General features: G+C 35.2%; 1 protein-coding gene across 1 annotated transcript in view; it reads right to left on the reverse strand.

Annotated features, from left to right (window-relative positions):
• Positions 1-24353, reverse strand: part of LOC126965582 (disintegrin and metalloproteinase domain-containing protein 33) — a 358284-nt gene that overhangs the window by 182710 nt on the left and 151221 nt on the right. Inside the window, exon 3 of the mRNA XM_050809220.1 lies at positions 3913-4058. Within this exon, the coding sequence (XP_050665177.1) occupies positions 3913-4058 (146 nt within the window). The remainder of the gene's footprint in view (positions 1-3912; positions 4059-24353) is intronic.

Consider the following 24353-nt stretch of genomic DNA (forward strand, 5'->3'; position numbering starts at 1 on the left):
AATCAAAATCAGTTTATTCAAGTAGGTCACGAAAATGACACTTATGAATGTCAAAAATCAACAAAACATTTTTCTTATTCAATCTACCGCTACTTCGTAAAGAGTTGAGCTAATGAGAAGAGCAGTAGCAAGAAACTCATTACCACTCTTTTATATCAAGATTTACAGATCATTTCAATTACAATATAATATGTAAAATGTAAAATGATGCAACAAACACACTCAAACGTCAAATAGTCAATGTCTTACACGAGTAAGTCAAAAAGTAAATGTAAATTAATACAAAAGTTATTGAGTACAGTAGCTGCATCATCCACATACACCATAAATAAGTAAATTATATATAATATAAATATATAAATATACAATTACAAAAATTAATAAATGTGGTAAAAATATTCACTTTAAATTATAATGTTATGAATATGATTATTTTCAGTTCCACTTCGTATTCGTGTATTGAGTAAAAACAGTACTTTTTAAATAGCGTTAAAAACTTTAAGTCTATTTAACACTGTTTCCTCTCTTATTTCTTTTTTAAATTAAAACCAGGACTTCAATTGCAGTTTAGAGGTTCATGCACAATGCAGGTTTTACTTATGACTTGACGTGTACTTTGTACTCAAGCAATTTTTTTTTTAAATTAAATGGCAGTAATTTTTTAGTTTGATTTCAATGATCCTTTATTATTTGTATTTGTAGCTGTAGTAATGATGTACACTTGGTCAAAATTACAGCTGACTATTGCGTTTATGAAAGACTGACAGATAAACGAAATGACAGAAGGACGGATGAAAATCTAACATCGGGTACGAAGAACAAAAATGTAATAATGGAAGGTAACGAAAAACACAGCTTGGAAATCGTATAATCAATTAAATTAATTATTTTTGTAATTTATTTTGATAAAAGTTAAAAAAATTGTTCTGAATCTTTATCCTTATACGTAAATACATTTACAACTTTTCATTTACTTTCCATTTCTACTTAACAAGAATGAACCATCACTCTGTCATTGTAAGTTTATTTCTGTTGTTGAACAAATCCACGTCGAGCGACTCTCATGCAATACAGCGTAAATAACTCACGTATCCGAGCTACCTGTACCTTGCGTGACGTCACTGTAGAACAAGAGCTGCCAATTAATTTAATATAATATATTTGCTTCCTTCAACATTTACCATTGCGTGTCGTTAGTATAAAATACGTTAGTATCGATTGAAAATATAAAATACTCGTATATGATAGTTTTTGTTTTTAAAAGCTGCTTACGATTATTCAATCATTTCTTGATTCTCGTACGCTAGGCGGATGTTAAGATCCAGTATTCTATGAACGGATCTATCGTTTGTCGTTGCATACAGACTATGCTTCACAGCGTGTCATTAACCATATTTATTATTGGGCGTGTTCCGAAGACTCGTTTGACCTAATACTTAGCCATCTGAATGTGTGTGTGTTTTAGAGTCTCACAGTGTGGTTTTCAAGGAATTTTATTCCACAACCACACTGTAATGTATTTCGCATTTCAATGTGACATGGATAGGGGAACCTGTTGTACCTAGGACAGTTTTTAGGTGTCTATTTTTTATTTTTATTTGACCAACTATACGGTAGCTAGGCGGTACTCGAACGGTTGGCTCAGTTGGTTAGAGCACGACCCACGACCACCGGCACGGAACGCTGGAGGTCGTGGGTTCGAGTCCCGCATCGTTAATAAAATTTTGTTTTTCAAATTTTATTTGTGTATTAATCCCAGAAGTGAGGGTTATCACTTTAAAAACATCACATATTGTTTAGATTTAAAGAGCGACATCTCAAATGAATTTCCTAATATGCAAATATTGGGGTTGAGCAGGTTATCAACTATAAAGTGGATCCTGTAGATGAAAACCACAACCTGAGAATTGAACAAAGCAAACAGAATATAGATCTTATAGAGACCATGTCAATATTGAAAACATTTTATGTTTTACATATATAAAGAGAACGCATTAATTAAATTTTTTGTGGCCCTGAAAATATTATGAACTCATAAATCCTCCTTTTTGATAAACAAAATATGTGAAAATAATTTAATACAAAGACTAAGATGGAATTTAACTTATATAATAGGCTTATAATGCAATGATAATATTTTGACGCGGATATAAAATAATAATTGCAGATCTCTTGGACTAGCCGGGACATTGAGTAATACTAAACAAAAAGTACTGCGAGAGAAAGTTCCTCTAATAGAAAAAGTCCGGTGTCGTTGGAAGTGGGGACATTAATCATTAGTGTGGCGTTTGCAAGAAATGTCGGGGAAATTCCCGCAGAGGAATATTCGACTCAAAGCGATTCCTGACAAAAGCGGTGTATCAATGGCAATTATTACTCTGATAGTCTAAAGATTCTAAGCAGGTGATTTAAAATTAAAATATTAAGACATAACGGCAAGGGAGGAAATAACGTGGGAGGGTACGATCCTGGACGATCTGACCTGATTAATTGTATTCATGGTTCTGTCTCCAGACATTTCTATGGTATTTAAAAGAAATTCTGTAGGATTGCATAGGTGCGATATTATCGTTGAATTTAATAAGGTAGTTGTTATCTGTGAATTATGGCACTACTGAATATAGGGGAATATATTATTTTTTTTAATGGAAAAAGGAGGACAAACGAGCGTACGGGTCACCTGGTGTTAAGTGATCACGGCCACCCACATTCTCATGCAACACCGGAGGAATCACAGTAGCGTTGCCAGCCTTTAAGGAAGGTTTACGCGCTTTTTTTAAGGTACCCATTTCGTATCGTCCCGGAAATACCGCACAAGGAAGCTCATTCCACAGCTTTGTAGTACGTGGAAGAAGGCTCCTTGAAAACCGCACTGTGGAGGACAAAACCGCCACACATCCAGATGGTGGGGATGATATCCTAATTTGTGGCGTGTCGTACGAAAGTGAAAATTCGGCGGCAGAACTCAGGAGAGCTCTTCGGAACACTCCCCGTGATACTAAGTATTTGCTGCAGTGATTCAAAATGGATCTGTTTTTTCAAAACAATTGAATGACCAGACAAAGGCCGACTGAGTTGAGCGTACAATCGGAGGTCATCCCTAACACCGGTTCTGCAAACTTGAAAGGAAAGTCCTTCAATATCTTTTTAGTTAATGCTAATTAAATAATTTTTCGTTTTTTTTTTTGAGTTCCACAATACGAGTAAAATGCCGATGGCTCTCACTATGTACCACTATGGTTTCAGTTTCCAAACTCATATTACGTTATTCGACACTTCATAAGATCGGAGTGTTACAAGTGTCCTGCGGTGATCACCTACCATCAGGTGCCCCGAAATGTATGCTTGTTGATCCTCCTTCACAAAGATTACGCCTTTCTGTTTTTTTTATGAAATTAAGGGACGAGAAGAGTAGGACGTACAGCTGATGGTAATTGATATGCCCATTACAATGCAGTGTCGCTCAGGATTTTCGATAAACGCAAAAATTCTGAGCTGCACTACAGTTGCGTTCGTCACCTTGAGACATAAGATGTTAAGAGTCATTTGCCCAGTAATTTCACTAGCTACGGCGTCCGTCAGACTGTAACACAGTGATGTTTACACATGACTGCTTCACGGCAGAAACAGGCACCGTTGTGATACCCATAATCTAATCTGTTAAAAAGAGCATCCAACTGGTAACCACTATGGTTTCATTTTCCAAATTGAAATTATGTTATTCAACGCTTTATAAGGTCGGCAACGCTCTTGTGATTCCTCTGGTGTTACAAGAGTATGGGCTGTTGGTGATAACATAGCGTATGTCTGCTCGTTTGTCCTCTTCCTTCACAAAGATTAGGCCTTTCTGATACCACCTCTATTAAACAATGAACTCGTTAAAGACAAAAGCGGAAGAGTACTATTTACTACCTTGGGTGTGTTGACTTCCCGCGTGGAAATGCCCATCTTCTCGTGGTGGCGTAACTGCACCGGGTAGATGATCTGGTAGTAATGCGCGCCGATGTTCCGCACCAACTCCTGGTTCTGGGTGTACTCGCGCAGCAGACGTTCGACTTCTGCAACAATCACATGACATAATGACTACTTGAGACCTGGATGTGCCGCAATTATTATTTGGTTATGGCCAATTTATAGCCGACGCCTGTAGACAGAGAAATACCATAGATAACAGACGCATTGTCATCTGTGAGGTTAACATAATAACAGTGTCAATTCGCCGCCTAATAAACCAAAATTGTCACTGAGCAATATAGTTATCACGCAAATCGTCACATATGCATATATATAATTTTAACTAGCTGACCCGACAGACGTTGTTCTGTATATAATAGATAAAATAATGTTTTTATATGAATTTGTCAATGATATATCATAACATTAAAAATTACTTCGTAAAATATGCACTCTGCTGTCGTAATGAAATTGTTTCACAGCAGAACTGTCAAACCGTGCGTCAGTAAATTCTCTCATAGAAATTATGTATGTAAATATCAAAGGAAAAACAAATTTGTTGTTTTTATTTAATTTAGCAGCATTTTCCTATTTATTCACCTTTTAAACCTTCTCTGGACTTCCACAAATAATACAAGACCTAAATTTGCCAAATCGGTCCTGCCGTTCTCGAGTTTTAGCGAGACTAACGAACAGCAATTCATTTTTATATATATATAGATATAATTACGCAAGTCCTTCAGAAGACTTAATCACTGGTCAATAGCTAATCAAGAAGTTCTCGGTGTAACGCATCGCATAAACCCTTTTTTCTACGCACCTCCAAGGAAGTAGCACGCACCTTACAACCAGGAGATCCTAAAGGACTAGCGGGGGCACCCAGCTGCAGACCATCGAATACCAGGTACGTTGGCATATTATATTAGCCAAAACTGATTTCGCAATAATATAATATTCATATCTTAACCATGCACGCGCGCATACAAAACCAATATACTCCGAAAACTTATTACAAAAATGTAACTACTTGGTGTCGTTATTTTTGCATATAACATCGAGTAGACATATTTTAGATTTTTTTTTTGCCAGGTCGACCTTTTTTGTTTTTGTCATAGTTAATAAATCATTGAAGTTGTAATTGTGACAGTAATCAAGACCATTGTGTTCACGAAGCATCCTCACACAAACAATGAATTCAAGCTCTAAAGGTTGATGCATCCAATATACGATAATTCATATTTATACAGTTAATTCTTTATTACTTTTTATGAAATAATTTATATTATTTAAACACAATCCATGTATGTTCTCTTACGAGCTCAACTTTTTACGAAAATATGGTTAATTCAGTAATTTAAAATAAATATTTGTAGTGACGATTCAAAAGCGCTTATTTTAAGCCGAATTGAATAAAGTTTATTTGACTTTGACTTTTGTGTTTTTTTTTATGGTAAAAATGACCTATATAAATTTGGGAATTTGAGCTATAATCGTAACTCAAATGATTTTGGATTTGCACTGACCCAATAATTTATATAACCCAGCCATGAGGATTCTTGATTTAGATCTAACTCATGAAACCTGAAGATGAAATAGTTTTAAGTTTAGGAATTGGATGTCCAAAACGGTCTGTTTTAGGATTTGATTTAAATTCGTTGGTCAAATACCGAAACACGATATTGGCTTGGACTTAGATTAAGAATTCTTGTGAGATCTGTGGTTCACAAACCAGCGCTGGAGGTTCGTAGATTGACTATCTTATTATATATATAAATCCGGTGTCCTGTTGTTTGTTTCTAGTGAATTCCAGTGAAACTAATTAACGGATTTTAATGAGGATAGCTTCATGGAGTGCAGTTTAGTCCAACTTGAGAGATTTTTATCTCGATTTGGGACCCATAATTTATTTTATGGACATATTTTCTCTGAGAGAATTTACTGACGCACGGTTTGACAGTCCTGCTGTCGAACAATTTCATTATAACAACAGCATATTTTACGAAATAATTCTTGATGTTATGAAAAGTTCTTGACAAATTAATAAAAACATAGTATTTAATTCATTATGTATAGAGTAACGTTTGTCGGGTCAGCTAGTAATATATAAATTTATCGAGTTAAGCCAGCTCATAATAATCTCCTTATTCAAAAAATTACTTAAAACTACAGCTCCATCACTTTCCTATTCACTACTCACAAACTAAATAATGTCTTGAAATCAGTTTAAGATAAAATTTAAATGATGCAGTAAAAATAGAAAGAAAATTATATGTTGTAATGGACAACAACTACTGAAAATAGTTCAATTTATCAATGATTAACACAATACATAGATATTATAGCATATAGTTTGATTTTGAACAAATACAAATAAGTGCATTCTTTAGATTGGCATCATAAAAGTAGGGGTGTTTTTTTTTATATTTAACTCGGTTCGATTCCCAGACGGGGCAAGTAATTTTTAGATAATCTTTGAATGCAGAATTACTAACTTTTAAAAATAACATAAAGTCTTCTTTCAGTAAAATAGCCTATCTTCGATATTTAAGGTACTGTCCCTTCATGTCCCATAACTTAAATTATACTGTAACTACCTTCAAGCGTATTTAACGTATTTTTGTTTGGCTTCCTAATTAACAGCAAAGTGGTGATGGTGGCTTGGGCACGGGCAAGGGCACTGGTGTGGGACGCGACTTCCGCCGACACTCTGCCTCCTTCTCATGTCCAAGTTACGTCAGTTGGTGCTGGAGCTGCTGCGACTACCGAAGACGGCAAGCGTCGCAAATATATTGGTCTCAGTGAGTCTTACATCTTTGTGACACTTGGTGTCGAGAAACATGGCCCGTGGGGCTCAGAGGCGCGGATAATGTACAATGTTCTATCTTCTCGCCTTAATAAGGCTACTGGTAACCTAAGCTATTACCGTCAACGGATCAGCCTAGCTATCCAACGTAGAAATGCTGCCAGTATTCTTGGTACGCTTCCCCGTAATGATAGTTTTAATTTAATGTAATCATAGTATTGTAAATATAGTTATAAGATTTGTCTTAAATATTGTGTTATGTTTTTTTTAAAGTGATAACCCTCACTTCTAGTATTAATACACAAATAAAATTTGAAAAACAAAATTTTATGAACGATTGCGGGATTCGAACCCACGACCTCCGGCGTTCCGTGCCGGTGCTCTATCCAACTGAGCTAACCGTTCGAGTACCGCCTCGTTATAAAATTGTTTGCTTTGTTCAACTCTCAGGTTGTGGCTTCATCTACAGGATCTACTTTACAGTCACTTTACAGTCAGAGCACCGGCACGGAACGCCAGCGGTCGTGGGTTCGAATCCTGCATCGTTCATAAAATTTTGTTTTTCAAATTTTATTTGTGAAGATTTGTTTTGTTTTAATAAATTTAGTAAGTAACCAGGCTTAAAAGTAAATGAGATTCTCTTATTATCACCATGAAGACTCATTCGAACTGGAGATATCTATTATATTGAAGTAGGTCTATTATTTCTATGCATTTACAAAATATCAAATCCAAATGTTTTCTTTAGTGTCGATCCTACTAAGATTTGTCTTTAACTAATTTGACACGTGTTTAGCCTCCTTTACACGAGGCATCCTGAGGGAATTTTGACTTGCCGATTTCTGGAATGAGACTGACGAGCTATTTAGTTCAACTCCATGCATCCAGATGTTGAGGATGATGTTAGAGTCTATGGAATGTGGAGATATGTTGTTGTGTACGATATAATGATGATTGCGTTGATATTTAGCGATACTGTAGTGATATTGATGTATAAATCACTCTCAGCATACAAAGCACGCGTTATAGGTCATACCAAGTTAACAATGAACAGAGAACGTTTTGACAATGCATTGTTCAAGTTTGAAGTAAATTGGGTCACAGTATCCGCTCTCGTAAATGCACTGCATAAAATGGTATGTATTATTTAAATATATTTCATGAGCTGAGATGATGGGCTAATAACATATTTACTTGTTGTGAATTTGAGAAATATCATTATATGACGGTTTGAATAACATGAATAATTTTTAAGAATTTTCATGTAAAACTCCTGTCTTTATCAACAGGAGGACGTCGAGAGGACACAAAGAAAAATTAACATCAGGAATTTTTAGGGGGCCCTAGCTGCAGACCATCTCTTCCTCGGACCTCAGTTATGTCTGTCTATTGTTTCGCCATTACTTTATTTCATTTTTAATATTATATGTTTTCCTACGCACGCTTATTCACTAGGTACCCTCGTCCTGGTCATGGTTGGGTGCACGTACGTACTCGTATGATGACTCAAACATTACTTAAAAAACAAATTTCCCAGGCACATGAGTTTTAAGCCTCTCGTATTTATACTGATATACTGTTACCCAATTAATTCAATTCTGGAACCAACTCTTGTGTGCGTTATTGTCGCGTGTAACATCTTACTAAATTCTACAAATAAAATTGTATATTTACGTGATTTCCCTAACTATTACAGGGATAACATTGTACCTATACCTAGCCTTTGAGTACTTTGTTTGAGTACAGTGTGTTTATGATTCATTAATTTTTTTTAGCTTTCTCTCTTGAGTACTATAGATAGATATAAATATTGATTTAAAAAGCAGCAATTAGTTCCTTGTCGCTTCTTCTCATCAAAGCTTCATCAGTGATAATTTTTAACCTACACGATAAATTGCTTCTAATTTTATTTAACATAACTGCCATAAGAATATTTCCATGTAACCCAAAAGCAAACAATGTTAAAAATCTTTCTTTGAAATTTAAGTATTATTTTATTGACCTAGATTGGTCTCCGCTGCGCTCCAACTACATACCTAAGAACAATAGATTTTTTATTACGGCAACTATTAAATGCTTGTGTACGTGGCAACTTGACACTCAATGGCATCTTTCAAATTTTGTAACATACGCTTCGTGTTATTTTATACTGAAATTTATAAAATACAAAAAACTTACTGATATGATAATATGTGAGTGTCTTTCTCATTTCTTGAAGTATTATTTTTATAAAGTTTTACTTAGCAACTGCGGCATTTTAGTTTAAATTATTAGCAACGTTTAACAGAACATGTGGCGCGTCAACGTCACACATTGTTCGACACTGGCTCGAGTACGCCCATTTGGGCATAGTTTCAGTTGCCGCACTTTGCGACTACGCCTGCGGTATCTAGTTGGAGAACCAATCCTTAATCTAAGACCTAAACGTATGAATCTTTTATGGATTTTTATTTGATAGTAATACAATTAATAGAATACAACAGAGTACGTGTAGAGTGTAGTAGAACATGCCAATAATCTGTAAATCAATACAAGAAGTTGTTGGGCGACAAGGGTGGAGTCGATGAGTGGGTCGAGTTTGCTCCGAACGACGATGTCATATCGCCGACCGGCCACTCGATGGCCTCCGCCTTGGCCGGGGCGCGGCGTCACTAATGGCTTGTTGGTTTTTCGGCTCCTCGTTAAGAGATGCTAACAGACAGTAACTGTTTATTTTACAATCGTCAAATGAAGTGGAAACAACTGGAAAGCTTTATGGAGATACTGTTCAGAATTTGCTATACTAAAGACTTGTTCGGATAATTAATGTTGTACAACTATGAATGAAGCCTTTATTGCAAGCAAACTAAAAAGGTACATTTTTAACTTATGTTACAGCTTAATATACTAAATGATTATAATTATATTTCATCTTATATATTTTATATCTTATGTTAATCTCTCTATAACTTCTAGATCTTTCAACATTCTCCTGTCGCAAGTTGTTCTTCTCCATGTTGGTGCAGCAATCTTTTTGGAATCATCTTCCTGTCGTATCGATTGTCTCCCTTCATCTCTTTTTCCATGTCATGGAGACAACTCTATAATGTCTTTTGTCAATATATCTTGTTTGTGTATCACATGTCATGCACAACTATACAAGTACCGAATTGTTTTTTGAGTCGGTATTTTTATTATGATTTCGATCTTACCACACAATATTTGTTTTATATCAAATTGAATAGAAGCTAACTTACGCTTAATGCTGTTAATTTATGAAAAGTTTTCGTATAAAGAAAACGGGTATTCCTAAAGATAAAAATTCATCATTAGTGTTCTTAATTGCTGATTCACTATGCAAGTCTAACTTAAAAAACTAAAATTTTCATACAACGATACCTTTTCAATGTGACTGTGAAATTAATAATGATTTCTATTGTTAATAATTAGCTTCGCGTGCCGTTGAACGTGTGTCAATTGTGTAATTACAAAATTAAAGTATTTTATTAAATTGTGTATTAAAAACTTTAATAAAATAGAAAAACTAGGCAAAAAATTGGAAATAATTGTTACGAATTGTGATTTATTATTATTATTATTACGAATTACAAGGAATATTACGCCTATAACGCGTGTTTCTGTAACGAGCAACCACTCTAATTCGTTATAGATAGAAACTATTTTTACAATATCAAAATGATCATTTATAAAACGTGTCGATTCAACTTATATAGTACATAATCAGCTGCATACTTGGTACAGAATATAATGACTAGGCAAAGTATAAAATTTTATTTTTTTTACATTACTTGCCTAAAAGTGTCCCGCGTTCTATACATTGCCTAGCTACTGTATAATATAGAATCAAACAGATTGCCGTTAGCATAATATGCACATTCTTTTTTTTATCTGGGTGAGTAATGAAAATGATTTGATTCGATTTGAGTTCTCAAGGCAGACTTTATCACACTCGTTTAAATCTCATCGATTCGTAAGACAAGTCGTTACATTCCCTGAAATATGGTTGGCCGAGGGAAATGATGTCAGATCCAAGCATCATGCCCGGAGTATCTTGCGGTGGCCTGGACAATCCCCTGGACGATTAGAGAGAACTGATTCTGTAGTTTATTTCTTTATTTATAATTTAAGACTTCAACTGTCTACTGTGTACTGCATTAAATTAACTTGATATATATATTTTATCTCAGTGTGATTTTTGTGCCGTTTGGTGTCGAGATACTCGGACCGTGGGGCCCAGAGGAGCGGAGAATGTACAAAGTACTATCTTCTCGCCTCGATAGGGCTACTAGCAACCCAAGCGCTGGCAGCTATTTCGGTCAACATATCAGCCTAGCTATCCAACACGGATATCCTGCCAGTATTCTTGGTACACTTCCCCGTAATGATAGTTTTAATTTTATGGAATCATAGTACCTACTAATATAGTTATATAAGATATTTTTTGTTTGAATAAACTCATAAGCAATTTTTGACTTGCTTATTTAATTCTAAACGTATGAGTTGGAGCCCTATTCACACTTGACCATTTATTATTCAAATTTATCAATTTATTATGTCCTCTGTCCATCTGTACGACACCTCCCAGATTGACCCCCTATCCTGATTTGGATGAAATACTTGGGGGAGAAGTTTTAAATATTATATCGGGATGGCATTTCACGCCTTCCCTGACGTTGACTGCTATTGGCGTGAAGCGAACTGCATACGGGCACGATATGACAAGATGTCTCATTATTCCCGACTGTATTGCATTGCTGTGTCACTATTCTGTTCGATATGTTTTGTGGAATTTGCAGTGACCCCTGGCTTAACCTTCCCAAAACAGCAGTGCCCCAGGGCACTAGAATTTTCAGATACACGAAAACCGACAATGCCGTACGGCGCCGTACTCCTTCACCAAGTTATGACGCTTATTTTGTTTACAAGATGGTTTATTTTGCATCGTCGTACAGCTTGCTCCAATAGGTTTCTGATACATTCACTCAAATGATCCTAATTATAAGAAATCTATTGCTACACGTAACATAATACGCGAGCTCCTAAATCGCGCCAATCTGAGGCATTTCGCGCGATCAGAGTTTCCCGGAACGGAAAGGCTAAGAGATAATTTACCTCCGCGGAGTTATTTTAGTCAAAACCTTTGTCTTGTGCCTATGATTTTTTTTTTATGAAAATTAGGGTCGAGGAGACTAGCAGGACGTTCAGCTGATGGCAATTGATACGCTCTGCCCATTTCAATGCAGTGCCGCTCAGGATTCTTGAAAAACCAAAAATTCTGTGCGGCACTACAATTGCGCTCGTCACCTTGAGACATAAGATGTTAAGACTCATTTGCCCAGTAATTTCTCTAAATACGGCGCTGTTTAGACTGAAACACATTAATGCTTACACATTACTGCTTCACGGCAGAAAAAGGACCCATTGTGGTACCAATGTCTGAATGTCTGTGATCCTCAAATTCCGGTTCAGCCTGTTTATTCTTATCCAAATGTTTTGAGTTTTTTTTCGTGTTTATTCCGCCAATATTAGTCTTCAAACAATTCGACATGTTTTCGCCTCTACACGAGGCATCCTCAGGAGATATTGGCGTGCCAAACTCTGGCACGAGACTCGTTCCAGAGTGAGAAAACTCAAGACATTTGGATAATTATGGATTTTCACAAAGTAACGCCTACTTCAATAAATTTTCTGTTTATTCTTGTCCAGTTTTGTAATTGTTACTATTGTTATCATAAATATTTATCTCATATTAACTCAGGAAAATGTATACAAAAAAAATATATTTGTAAGTTTGAAACGAACGGCGTGATACTAACTTCCAATTATCTTACTCCGTACCAATTAACCAGTTATAATTGAAAGTGAAAGAAAGTATCAGTTAATAAATAAATCAAATTGAAATGGAACTTTGCTTTAATTAAAATGCACAGAGTTGAATTTTATTTGTGTTGATGATATTATTATTATGAATTTCCAATCAGAGAAATTCGTTAACAATACGTACAGTATTTGTGAGTAGATCTAGGTGCGCCCCAATTGTGCTCAACAATAATTGCACCTGCCACAATCTCACGCCCCACATAACGAGGAGGCTGCCAGCAGCCTAGTGCGCCATATTTCAATGCCCTATTGTGTCATTGCAAATATACTCTTGTAGTTTTGTTTTAGCCTCTACTTAACTTAATACCGTTGTTCAAGTAAATTTTTAAATAGAAAATTTATGTCTCGTACTAGGGTTTGGCGAATCAACATCTCTTGAGGATGCCTCGTGTAGAGGCAAACACGTGTCGAATTGTTTAAGGACAAAATTTGGCGGAATTAACACTTAAGAAAACTCAAAACATTTGGATATTTTTGAATAGAGTTGTGGATGTAGCGAAATATAATATTTACAACATTTACCAGTCTATGGATTTTCTATAAAAGGCATTTATATTCTCAAAATTGATTTCTTTAGAATTCTTTTTGATGTCATTTGTTACACTACCATCGATTCGGAACCAACTCTCCCAGCAGTCTTATTTTTAGCAATAAAAAAAATGCCTGAACAGTGGCTAGGACTTTAATATAAAAGTAAATACATTTATCCTTAATATGAAGCCTACTAGAATCAGTAACAAGCAATCCCTTATTTCTAGAGTTACAATAATGAAAATCACTATTTAGAGCGGAGGTGACGATTTTAGTGAACGTATATTAAATTTTCATATAATTACACACAGTGAATAGTCATTAAGACTTGTTTATTTCTATAAATTTTACTTAAAGTGACTGTCCACTATAGTTACTGGCTTTAAATAGTTCTTGAAATAAAAGTCTAAACTTGAATGAAATTTGCAACGTGAAAATAAGCAACAAAATTAAGTTATATTATACTAGACGACTTTCCAGACATTGCACTGTGGATTATAAAGTTAAGTGGTATTTACGAACAAATATCTCCCCTTTTATAATGATAAGGTTATGGTAGGTTATGGTCAATCTTTTTAACCGACTTAAAAAAAGGAGGAGGTTCTCAATTCATCGGTATGTTCTTTTATTTATGTTTGTTATCTCAAAAATTTCGACTGGGTAAACCGATTTTGATAATTCTTTTTTTATTTGTAAGCTGGTGCTTCCCGTGTGGTCCCATTGTAATTTCGTTTAGGTCTAACAATGGAATCCATGAGAAAACCATTAAAGTCTTAAGCTTGCTATACATACGTATAGCAAATTGGATGATAAATTTAAGAATAACTCAATATCGCGCTAACCGATTTCGATGATTCTTTTTATATTGGAAAGGATATACTTCAAAGATAGTTTGGTGAGAGTTTGGTTAGGTTCTGATTACGGACTCCATGACAAAGTAACGAAACTCTTCTTAAAAGCAACTGACTTCAAAAACACTATTCCAAAACAATAGATATAACATGCACTAAAAAGTATAAAAATAATTGCGTATTTTTATACAGGCTAATTAATTAATCTAATTCTAGTTACGATTATTGTAATTTTTGGAGTCGGTGTGATCCAAGATAGGTTTGTAACTACATACATAGTTATAAGTGAGATGTGTTTGAGTCGTGAGGAGGCGACAGGCGAGAGCGGGTCGCGGCGGAAGGACTCCGAGTGAACTTTTTAGGCCAAAAAAGTTAACTTCTTGCGTGCATACATAAGTACACACACACATTTTTTTTCTATCAAGAATGTCATATTGTACAATTGGTTCATTAAGATTAATTACAAACACTATAGATACCTATAATCTACCTAAGTTGTATTTAATATAATATATTTTACCTATAGCTGTAAGAATAAAGAATATACTCTACTTATATCTTGTATCTAAAGACCAAATTTTACATATTAATTAGTTAATCGGACTAACGTTAACATAGGAAAGAACTCTAATTGAAGCACCAACTTACTTTGATCTTCTCTGACCCGCCCCGATTCATAAAATTTGAATGTCAGAGGAGAACGTGTCTCTTCTCAAACGGTTCTATGTAAAGTAGTCGGTTAACAGCTCACTGTAATATATTTGAGCTAAGGTAAATTTTAAATTAAAATAGAAAACAGAGGGACGGCAACAGTTTAAACAACAGTTCTCTCCAAATTAGATCTACATCTCTCCATTGTTTGTGGACAACAAGCAAGAGAGTATATTTAGAAGAGAATAACAATAACATTATATTCAGATATAAAACACATCAGGGAATCGCATTTTCTAAATGGAAAGTTCAAATCTAACACCAAGCGCCATAAAAGCTATGTGATATGAAAGCAGGTGTGGCCCTAGTATTAGCGATGCACTGGATGGCCAAGTCACTCTGCTTAAATAAAACATAAATATTTTCAATATTGTTATGGTCACTGTAAGATGTTGTTAGGTTAGCTAATAAGGTTATAACATTATAACTTAAGACAGAAGGACCCTTAAGTAAGGACTCAATAAATTGCCCGACTTGGTATTACATGGATCTAACAACATTCTTCGGTAGAAGAACCGAGTTGCAAGACTTGGTTTTTTACATGTTATGTTTTTGATAGCTTCAGCTACGGTTTTTCCCAAAGCCCACAGACACATTCTATAGGTTTTTCTCGGAGGCTTTGATGTTACAATTTGCCAAGTCTGGATGATTGATGCTTTTTAGTCTATGGTCTTCACAAATAGAGAATTGCCTGCCCCTTAATACTTCCAAATTCGATATTAGTTAGATGTGACTCTCAAAAGTAATACGTAAACTTGCAACACAAACACCAACTGCATAAACAACTTTGTAATCTCACACTTACGCGTTTTTCCCGTCGTGGTACGCAGAGACATCTGAATGCCACTTACTTCTATCCTTACAAACCTCACACGCTACTTCTACATTCATTACGCTTTTTATACATGCTGGTCGGTTCCAAGTGCTTCAGATCTTTCCTTTTTTCAAAACGTCCACCGTCAACTATGTATATTTAGTATATAATATATTGTTGATGTGAAAATGCATTTCAAATTGAAACTACCACATTTTACATAAAATATGGTTTAATGTCGTACAACAAGCGGCGCAGAGATTGAGTTCGATGATACATTGAATTGTGATGTGCGGAAGTTTCGTTTCAACAAAGTTTGATTATTTCAACAAAACATGTTTTTGAATATTTAAAAAACAATTCCGCTCCGCAATAATGGTGCATACCTACGTTAAAAATAGTTTTATATTTCCATTCCATAGTTCATTACTTTTGTGACGGTGGTATAAAAAAGATTTCTTAAAATACAAGATCGCTTCTGCTTAGCTGGATAACCGCTTGCAGTGCGTCCGCACGAACTGAGGGCCGTGTACTTCTCAGATGACGCGTCCATAATGCATCGCTGCATATAGCGATATGGGATGGCACCGCACACTGCACACTACAGGACGAATATTACAATATGTATTACATTTTATGCCCGAAGTATAAATGTATTATGGCACTATTGAAGTAGAATTTTGCTACACCAGTATTCAACCCAATGCTTCCAGTAACACTCGAATGAATAATTAATTAATCAGAGGTAAATCGAAAGGCTCCTTTGCATCTTGGTCTCTCGTGGTTGGAGAACAAGTTTTAGCCAATGCAACAAGGGCACTTCTATAATAGTCTCGTATTTTTTTTCGTACTTTAAGAATTTAGAAGTGCCCTTGTTGCGTATATCACAGTATAAAATATAATTCGCGTAATTTCGAGAACACCGCTCGAATTTTATTCCGTTAATTTGAAAGTATCCCGCAAAGTCTCAGTTAGCTCATAAAAACGTCAAAAGAGCCGAGGCCACATTTTACAAGTGAACTTTTACTGTGGGTAATCCCGGAGTCGCAACTGGGGTCGGCAAAAACGTTTAATCCGTATAAAGTTAAGAGTAAACACTTTAGTGGGCTTACACACTGCGCGGGACGCGTGCAATTTCTTGGTACTAGCTCCCGTATATCGTATCTATGTTTCATATTTTATTTATAAAAGGCAGCCCTTCGGATGCCCTACTATGCCTTTTGAATATAATCGTAACAAGTTTCGGCTGTTTATTATAACTAAAGATTCCAACTTGCATCCACATCATCTTATTGGCAAATTGGGACACATCATATAATCATCATATCAGACTGATTCAACGTTTCGATACACGTATAATCAATGGGGCACCTCTGGAGAGAATGAAGCACCGCACAGACATCGATCAAATCAAAGGCTTTGTCATAGTCCACAAATGCCAAGCATAGTGGCTGGTTATACTCGTCCGTCTTCTGTATAAGTGTCAATCTTGCTAAGCCTTTTCAGAATCCAGTCAAAACTGCGCACGAGATGATACGTGATATCTCTAGAAAACGGCTTATTTACATGGCTCAGAAGTGATATAATAGTTCTAGAGTTTTTCAAAAGAGTTTTATCGCCCTTTTTGAAGAACAGCACTATATTTCTGTGCCATCTTGTGGCTATTTGCCCTCGAGGATGACGGATTGAATTTATAATTGATGTTGCAAAATATAAACTATAGAGTCATAAATGAGTTAACAAATAATTTTGAGATTTATAATTATATAATGAAAGGTATTTATATAATATATTGACTGTCACCTGATCACTACTGCCAAGTTCAATCTTTTGCAGTACCACCATGTGAGTTACGACTTCTATAAAATAAAAAAAAAACAATAACACTTCTATAATATTTATATCGATGTAACAGTTCTTGCGTTCGAGTTGAAGAAAAATCAATGCCATGCTTTTCTTCATAATACTATCAATGTACCAATAATACCTCAGAAATACTAAGTTCTGAGCATACATACGGTATGCTCAGAACTTAGTATTTACAAATTTTTATATAATTTAATTGTGTTAAATTAAATATAATAATATTTATCAATTTACATAATTTAACATAGGTAAATATATGATTTACAAAGGAACATGCATTATATAACTATATTACACTAGCCGTTTCCACCCGCGTCGTTGGGCGAATTATAAAAGGAAATAAATTAAATTTTATTCATCTTATTACAAATACAATAAAAAATAAGCAACTAGGATAAATTTCACATCGAATGGTGCTAGTTTCATGTCGATATGCTTAGTGGTTTAGGCGTGAAAAAGCCTCAAACAATGACCATTTTCAATGTATATAAATATAGACTACATTGTCGTTTAGTGTAGGTACAATATTTTGTGTCTTGTGTTAGTTATAAGACTATATTTAACTAATTCGTTTACTTACAATAAAAGTCGCATTGAATATTGTAAGAACTACGGAATTGCGACTAGTTAACATTTTTTCCACGACACGTAGTCGATTAAGAAAATGTCAAGATTGCATTTTTCCCTGTTTTCTGAATAAATGTATAATCTTATCTCCTGACATAATATTGAAGCACTTATATAAATTGTATTAATATGTCTAGCACTTAACAAAAATCTAGTGTGGGCAATATAAACTAGTATGTAAAATGTATTTTTTTTAAATTCTGAAACTCATCCTGATTTGAAATTACTTGAAAAGCACGAGGGAAATGCAGGTACGTAGTGCGTTATTTATTATTTTTGTTATTTGGCACACGCACACCAGTGGGAGGCTCCCTAGCACAGAACGCCAGCTAGATTATGGGTACCACAACGGCTTTGTGTTACCCACTACAACGTCGTCTATTACATCCGTGAAGCTGTAATGTGTAAGCATTTTTGTGTTTCGGTCTGAAGGGCGCCGTAGCTAATTAAGTCACTGGGCAAATGAGACTTAACATCTTGTCTCAAAGTTACGAGCGCAATTATAGTGCCGCTTAGAATTATTGGGTTTTTCAAGAATCCTGAGCGGCACTGCATTTTAATGCGGTCATATCAATTACCACCAGCTCAATGTGATGCTCGTCTCGTCCCTTATTTTAATAAAAAAACCACTAATCTCAAATAAAACACTTTAGTAAAAATACATTTAGTATATTTAATCGAGAGCATATTTTGACAACCCTTCTCACAGTGTGTAAGCAACTGCATAATAAAGTCTCGTTCAAAGCAAATCGTAAAGCATTGGTAGCGGTTACGAGTATAATAATATATAATATCTTCTTTGAGCACGCGCTCAGACGGCCGCGATATTATCTAAAGGTTTACGAAGATTCCGCGATGTACACAATAATCTATATGTCATTAATGGTTTGAGCCTGGATCGGGTTGCTGCTATCGATACCATAAGGCTTTGGGGAGAAATTGTAGCAGTTAAATTGTATCGAATAATGGCATAAAGGCATTTATTTTCTCAAAATTGTTTCCTTTAGAATTCTTTTTGATGTCATTTCAATATACTAGACACTACTACCGCTTCGAAAACAAATGACGCTCTGACAGTGAAGAAGCGGAACAAGAAAATCTCTCAGCATTTTTTTTTTGCGCTCTTTTTAATGAAATATACAATATTGCTATAAAATAATCATAATCTAGTCCCAGGCTGTCGGATCACTTAGATATTCAACTATGGAGTAGTAGGACTTACGACAAAGCCAGTTTTTAATAAAACATTTAAATTTATTTATAGATAATGCCTGAATAGTGGCTAGGACTTTATTATAAAAGTGTATATATTTACCCTTAAATATTATCTATCTTATAATATGACCGCAAATCCAGACGGACTAGAGATGCGGTGCCGGGCTTCCACAATTTCATAAATAATTATGAGTTGTATGATTTGAGAATTATGATAAATAACAATTATATATATATTTTCAGCCGAAAATATACATAAAATTGAGATTTATATGATATTCAGGTCGAACCAATAAAGATGCCAAATTAAGACATTTATCCATCCTTATGGAGTGTGTGAGATGGTGTGAGAAACGATCGGTGATAGATTTAGTAGAGGTTGTAATATAATTCAATGTAAGATCGTCTGTTACTGCGATTAAGACTGGTCTGGTATGATCATATTTCCAGTCAATCATTCTGACTGCTGGAATGTTTTCTCGACAATCGGCAGTGTTTCAAACTACCTGATACATCTTAAGGTAAAACAAATCAAGAATTGATATATATTTTTTTCAAGTCGTGATAACGTCACATTTAAATTGGTCAAACGAATTGAAAGCATGACAGATGAAATTCAGTTGAGCCTACTTATCTTTTTAGTGTCAAAGTTAAACAGAGTTTTATGGATTGAAATTTCAAGAATTATTGGTTGATGCCCGTAACACTTATAAATGTAATGTAACATTTAAATCACCAACATAATCTATATATATACGAAATTTCACGGGCAAGATTTTTTTAGACGTTCTTATAACCAGAACAACGTCCGTCAGCTAGTATATATAAGTTCTAACATTGCTTCAGATTCAGTGTCACGGAAAAATAGCCATTAAAGTATTATAAGTAGGTATATAGCAGATCTTAGTATTTGTTCGAGCGCATCCAAAGCCGCAGCGGTTAATCTCAGTCACAATAACTAGTAATTTCCCGTGAATGTCGCGTGCGCCCCGGCCCCGGTGAGCACGGAGCTTCGTAACTCGCGCCGCCTGATTTTCAATCGGCCCTGTAATACAACGCTTGTTTAGTGAATATAAATGGACTGTATCGGCCCCTTGCACATTACGGAGAACTATTTCATAGATGTGATATATAGATAACCTGTATGCAACAAGTTTTGATATTCATTATAACACAGATTACTGTTACACTTAAATACTATCTATTTAAAAAAAAATTATAACTCAAGATATTTTCATCCACAAATACTAGCAATATTGTTTTAGAATACGCATAACATATTTCATTAATCGGTAAACATCAAATCAAATCAAAATCACTTTATTCAAGTAGGTCACGGAAAGGACACTTATGAATATAAAAAATATGATTTTTTTCTTGCCGAATCTACCACTACTTTATAAAGAGTTGAGCTAATGAGAAAAAGTAACAAGAAACTCATTGCCACTCTTTTAAATCAAGATTTAAGTACATTTCCATTGTTTTAGAAATCATTTCATTTACAATATATGTAAAGTGATGCAACAAACATAATCAAACGTCAAATAGTCAATACATTACACGCGTAAGTGAACAAAGTAAATGTAAATTTATACAAAACAAAAGTGCAGAATGAGTACAGCAGCTGCATCAAAATGGATCTACTGCATCTGAAATGGATATTGCTTAATTTTTATTCTGCCCCACCATAGGAATTACAACCGTGGTACAATTACATTACGACTTTCTTTGATTACCCGAATTATCGACGTTTTTGCACAGTTTGTATATACATGGGAGAGAGTTCCTTAGGGAGCATATACTAGGTGTATACAACTTTCTTATAAAAGAGAAAGACAAACGAGAGATATACCATTCACTTGATGGTATGTGATTAATGCGACCCAAAGTCTCTTGTAGAGTTTTCAAATCTATATAAAACGATAAATAAACGCAGAATTGAATTATACTTATGTACATATTCGAAATCCGAAAGCACGTAACGGGCGAGGATTACATCGGGGCTCTAGGTGCACCGTGGTGAGAGATAACGGTTCTACCTACTGCGTCACCGATACTGCAAAACAAGAGAGATGTTGTGGTATTAGCTATACAAAAAAAAAATGCAAAATACAACCGGCATCACGTTGACGTCTGGTATTTTCATATAAGTAATTTCTTGTCACGTACAGCCACTTTGTGGAATCAATTACCGGCTGCTGTTATCCCGAACCGATACGACTTAGGAACCTTCAAAAAAAGAGCATACTCAAACGTTAAAGGCCAGCAACGTATCTCTTGACACCTGTTGCTTCGAATGTCCATGGGCAGTCGCCTCATCACTCACCAAAAATTTATTGAAGTAGGCGTTACTTTGCGGAAATCCTTAATTATCCAAATGTTATGAGTTTTCTTTAGTGTTAATTCCGCCAATATTTGTCTGTAATCAATTAGACATGTATTTCGCTTCTACACGAGGCATCCTCAGAAGATGTTGACTCGCCAAACTCTGGCAGGAAACTGAATTAAATGTGCCGGAAACCGCTCTGTTATACCCTTGTCCCATGAAATGACGCACTGTGATTGGTCGGGTGTTATGACGTAAGAGATACGCAACAATGGTGAAGGGACCAAATTTTTATGTTCATTCAACAAAGTAAATCAAATGAAATAATTCTAATATTGACTTTAAATGTGTCCGTCCCTCAATGCGTATAAGACCCCGATGTTAGCGGGAACATGACGCTAGGAGGGCGGGAGCGGGAGGGCGGGGTAGCTCGTTTGCATACTACGTGTGCCGTCAACTGCGTTATTTTAAATTAAACTTTATCAAGAACAGCCTGTCAAGTACAGCCCCGAATTCGGAGCGTACGTATTCTTAATTTGGCTTAGTTTCAGTTTATGTATGCTTTTGAATTGCAATTTTACCTCGAGCTTAGTACAAGGAGTAATTAGCACACGTACTCGGTGAAATTGCTGTAGTCATGAAGTTATTTACCAGTCTTAACAATGTTTTTATAAGTAAATGAATATTGTAATACCATATTGAATTTTCACTTTTTTTTAATGGAAAAGGAGGACAAACGAGCGTACGGGTCACCTGGTGTTAAGTGATCACCGCCGCCCACATTTTCTTGCAACACCAGAAGAATCACAGGAGCACTGCCCGCCTTTAAGGAAGGTGTACATGCTTTTTTTGAAGGTACCCATGTCGTATCGTCCCGGAAACACCGCACAAGGAATTTCATTCCACAGCTGAAAGCTCATTGAAATCCGCACTGTGGAGGACCACCACACATCCAGATGGTGGGGATGATAACATGATCTATTATAATATACCACTTAACGTGGAACACATTGTTTTAACGTCATAACGTAATGCCATAGGCATTTTTTTATTCTGTTCAATTATCAGAGTAGTAATTATTTCAAGAAAAAGTAAAGTGCAACGCATTACTGTCAAATAACACCGGTACCAGCACTTCAATACGATAGCAGTGTTTTCAGATTTCCTGCCACCGCGCTGAGCTTTCTCTTTAAAACAGGGGATGACTTGACAAGTACATGGTACACAGCCGTACCCAGAGCTTTATCACGCGTCACGCGTCACGCATGCCTGGTCGCGCGTCACGCCTCGTAAGCGTCACGCGTGGTTGGTTCCCGCCTCGTTTGCTGCTGAGTGTCGAGTACTAAGCCCGCATTTCAGAGCTTCCGGCCGCTATCCTGTTGCACTTTTATTCTTTCATGTTTCACGTCGTTGGAGCGTACTCCATTCCACTTATTACTGTTTCTGACACTACAAAGTAAAAAATAACGTTAAGTACTTTGGCCTTTACAATTATTTTTCTTTTACAACAATTACTAAACTGAACTAATTAAAACCGAACAAAAAAATAGAAAAGAAATTTAAAATTAACTTCAATAATTGATGCCGTATATATTATGACGGTACATGAAAATTATATAAAATAACAAAAATCTTATTTTGCATATTGAAAAATTTAATCATTTTACCAAATTAATGTATTGTCATCCATCCTCGATAAATTAACGAAGTTTGAACGAAATCTGGCCGTTTTAAGTGATTCAAAATCGCGCCCAAATGAGTCGGTTACAAACAAACAAACATACAGGTGAAGCTAAAAAGCTAGAAAGCATGTAAAAACAAGTACAAACATTAACATGTCAAGTCGATACCGAGTTTGTGTGTCGCTCCAATATTGATAAGAAAGCACACCACCGGGACAACCGAGCTCAGCGATCAACGAACCCTGTATTTCCATCTTAAATGCATTCTCATGCAAATGTCACAAGATTTTATGTACACGTGGACTCGGTCTGGCAACTTAACACAAATTCTACGAATTAATATGCTATTGGAATAGTTTTATCATATATATTCGTGCTCGTATTCACCAATTATTTTATAGAATAGTAATATTTTAATTAAATAGCACTAGCGGTATTTTAGTAAATTTTTAAATTAATTATTATAAATGGTATATATGTAAGACACGGACTAGTAAAAAAATAAGGACTCCGCGCCGTGATATTAGCAAGTGAAGCACCTTTATGCTAGTGTGTGTATACCAGTTACAAAATTTTTTCTCCCTTAAATAATCATATATAAACAAATACTTTTATATTATTGTTTTTACACTTTTTCACAACGCACGATGGAATTTTTTAAATATTTTATTGCTACGAAAACTGATCTGTCACAGACGATGTCAAATCTCATAATGGCGGCCGATCGGCTTGTATTAGTGTAAGTGTATGCGTGGGGTTATATATTTACACGTTTATCGACTTGTTTTGGTGCCTCACTGTTATGTAAGGTGAAACGGAGTCCTTATTTTTTTTCTCGTCCGTGATGTAAGATAAGATAATAAAAGTAATTTTCATGTATGTTAGGGTTAAAGGCAGTGCGAAGCTTTTAAGAAAAATATTATTAAATTGTTTTAAAACTGAATAAATAAGCTTGATTTCTTTTTTGAATATCATTTGGTGTTAAAATAGACAAAATGATGACAGCATAAATTAAATTACATATTAATTAATTTGATGAAAAATAGACCTTTTCATATATGTTTTCGTGCGGAAAGTTATTCTATTCCGTACT

The sequence above is a fragment of the Leptidea sinapis genome, chromosome 1 (genome assembly GCF_905404315.1).
Source record: "Leptidea sinapis chromosome 1, ilLepSina1.1, whole genome shotgun sequence".
Taxonomy (NCBI): Eukaryota; Metazoa; Arthropoda; class Insecta; order Lepidoptera; family Pieridae; genus Leptidea; species Leptidea sinapis.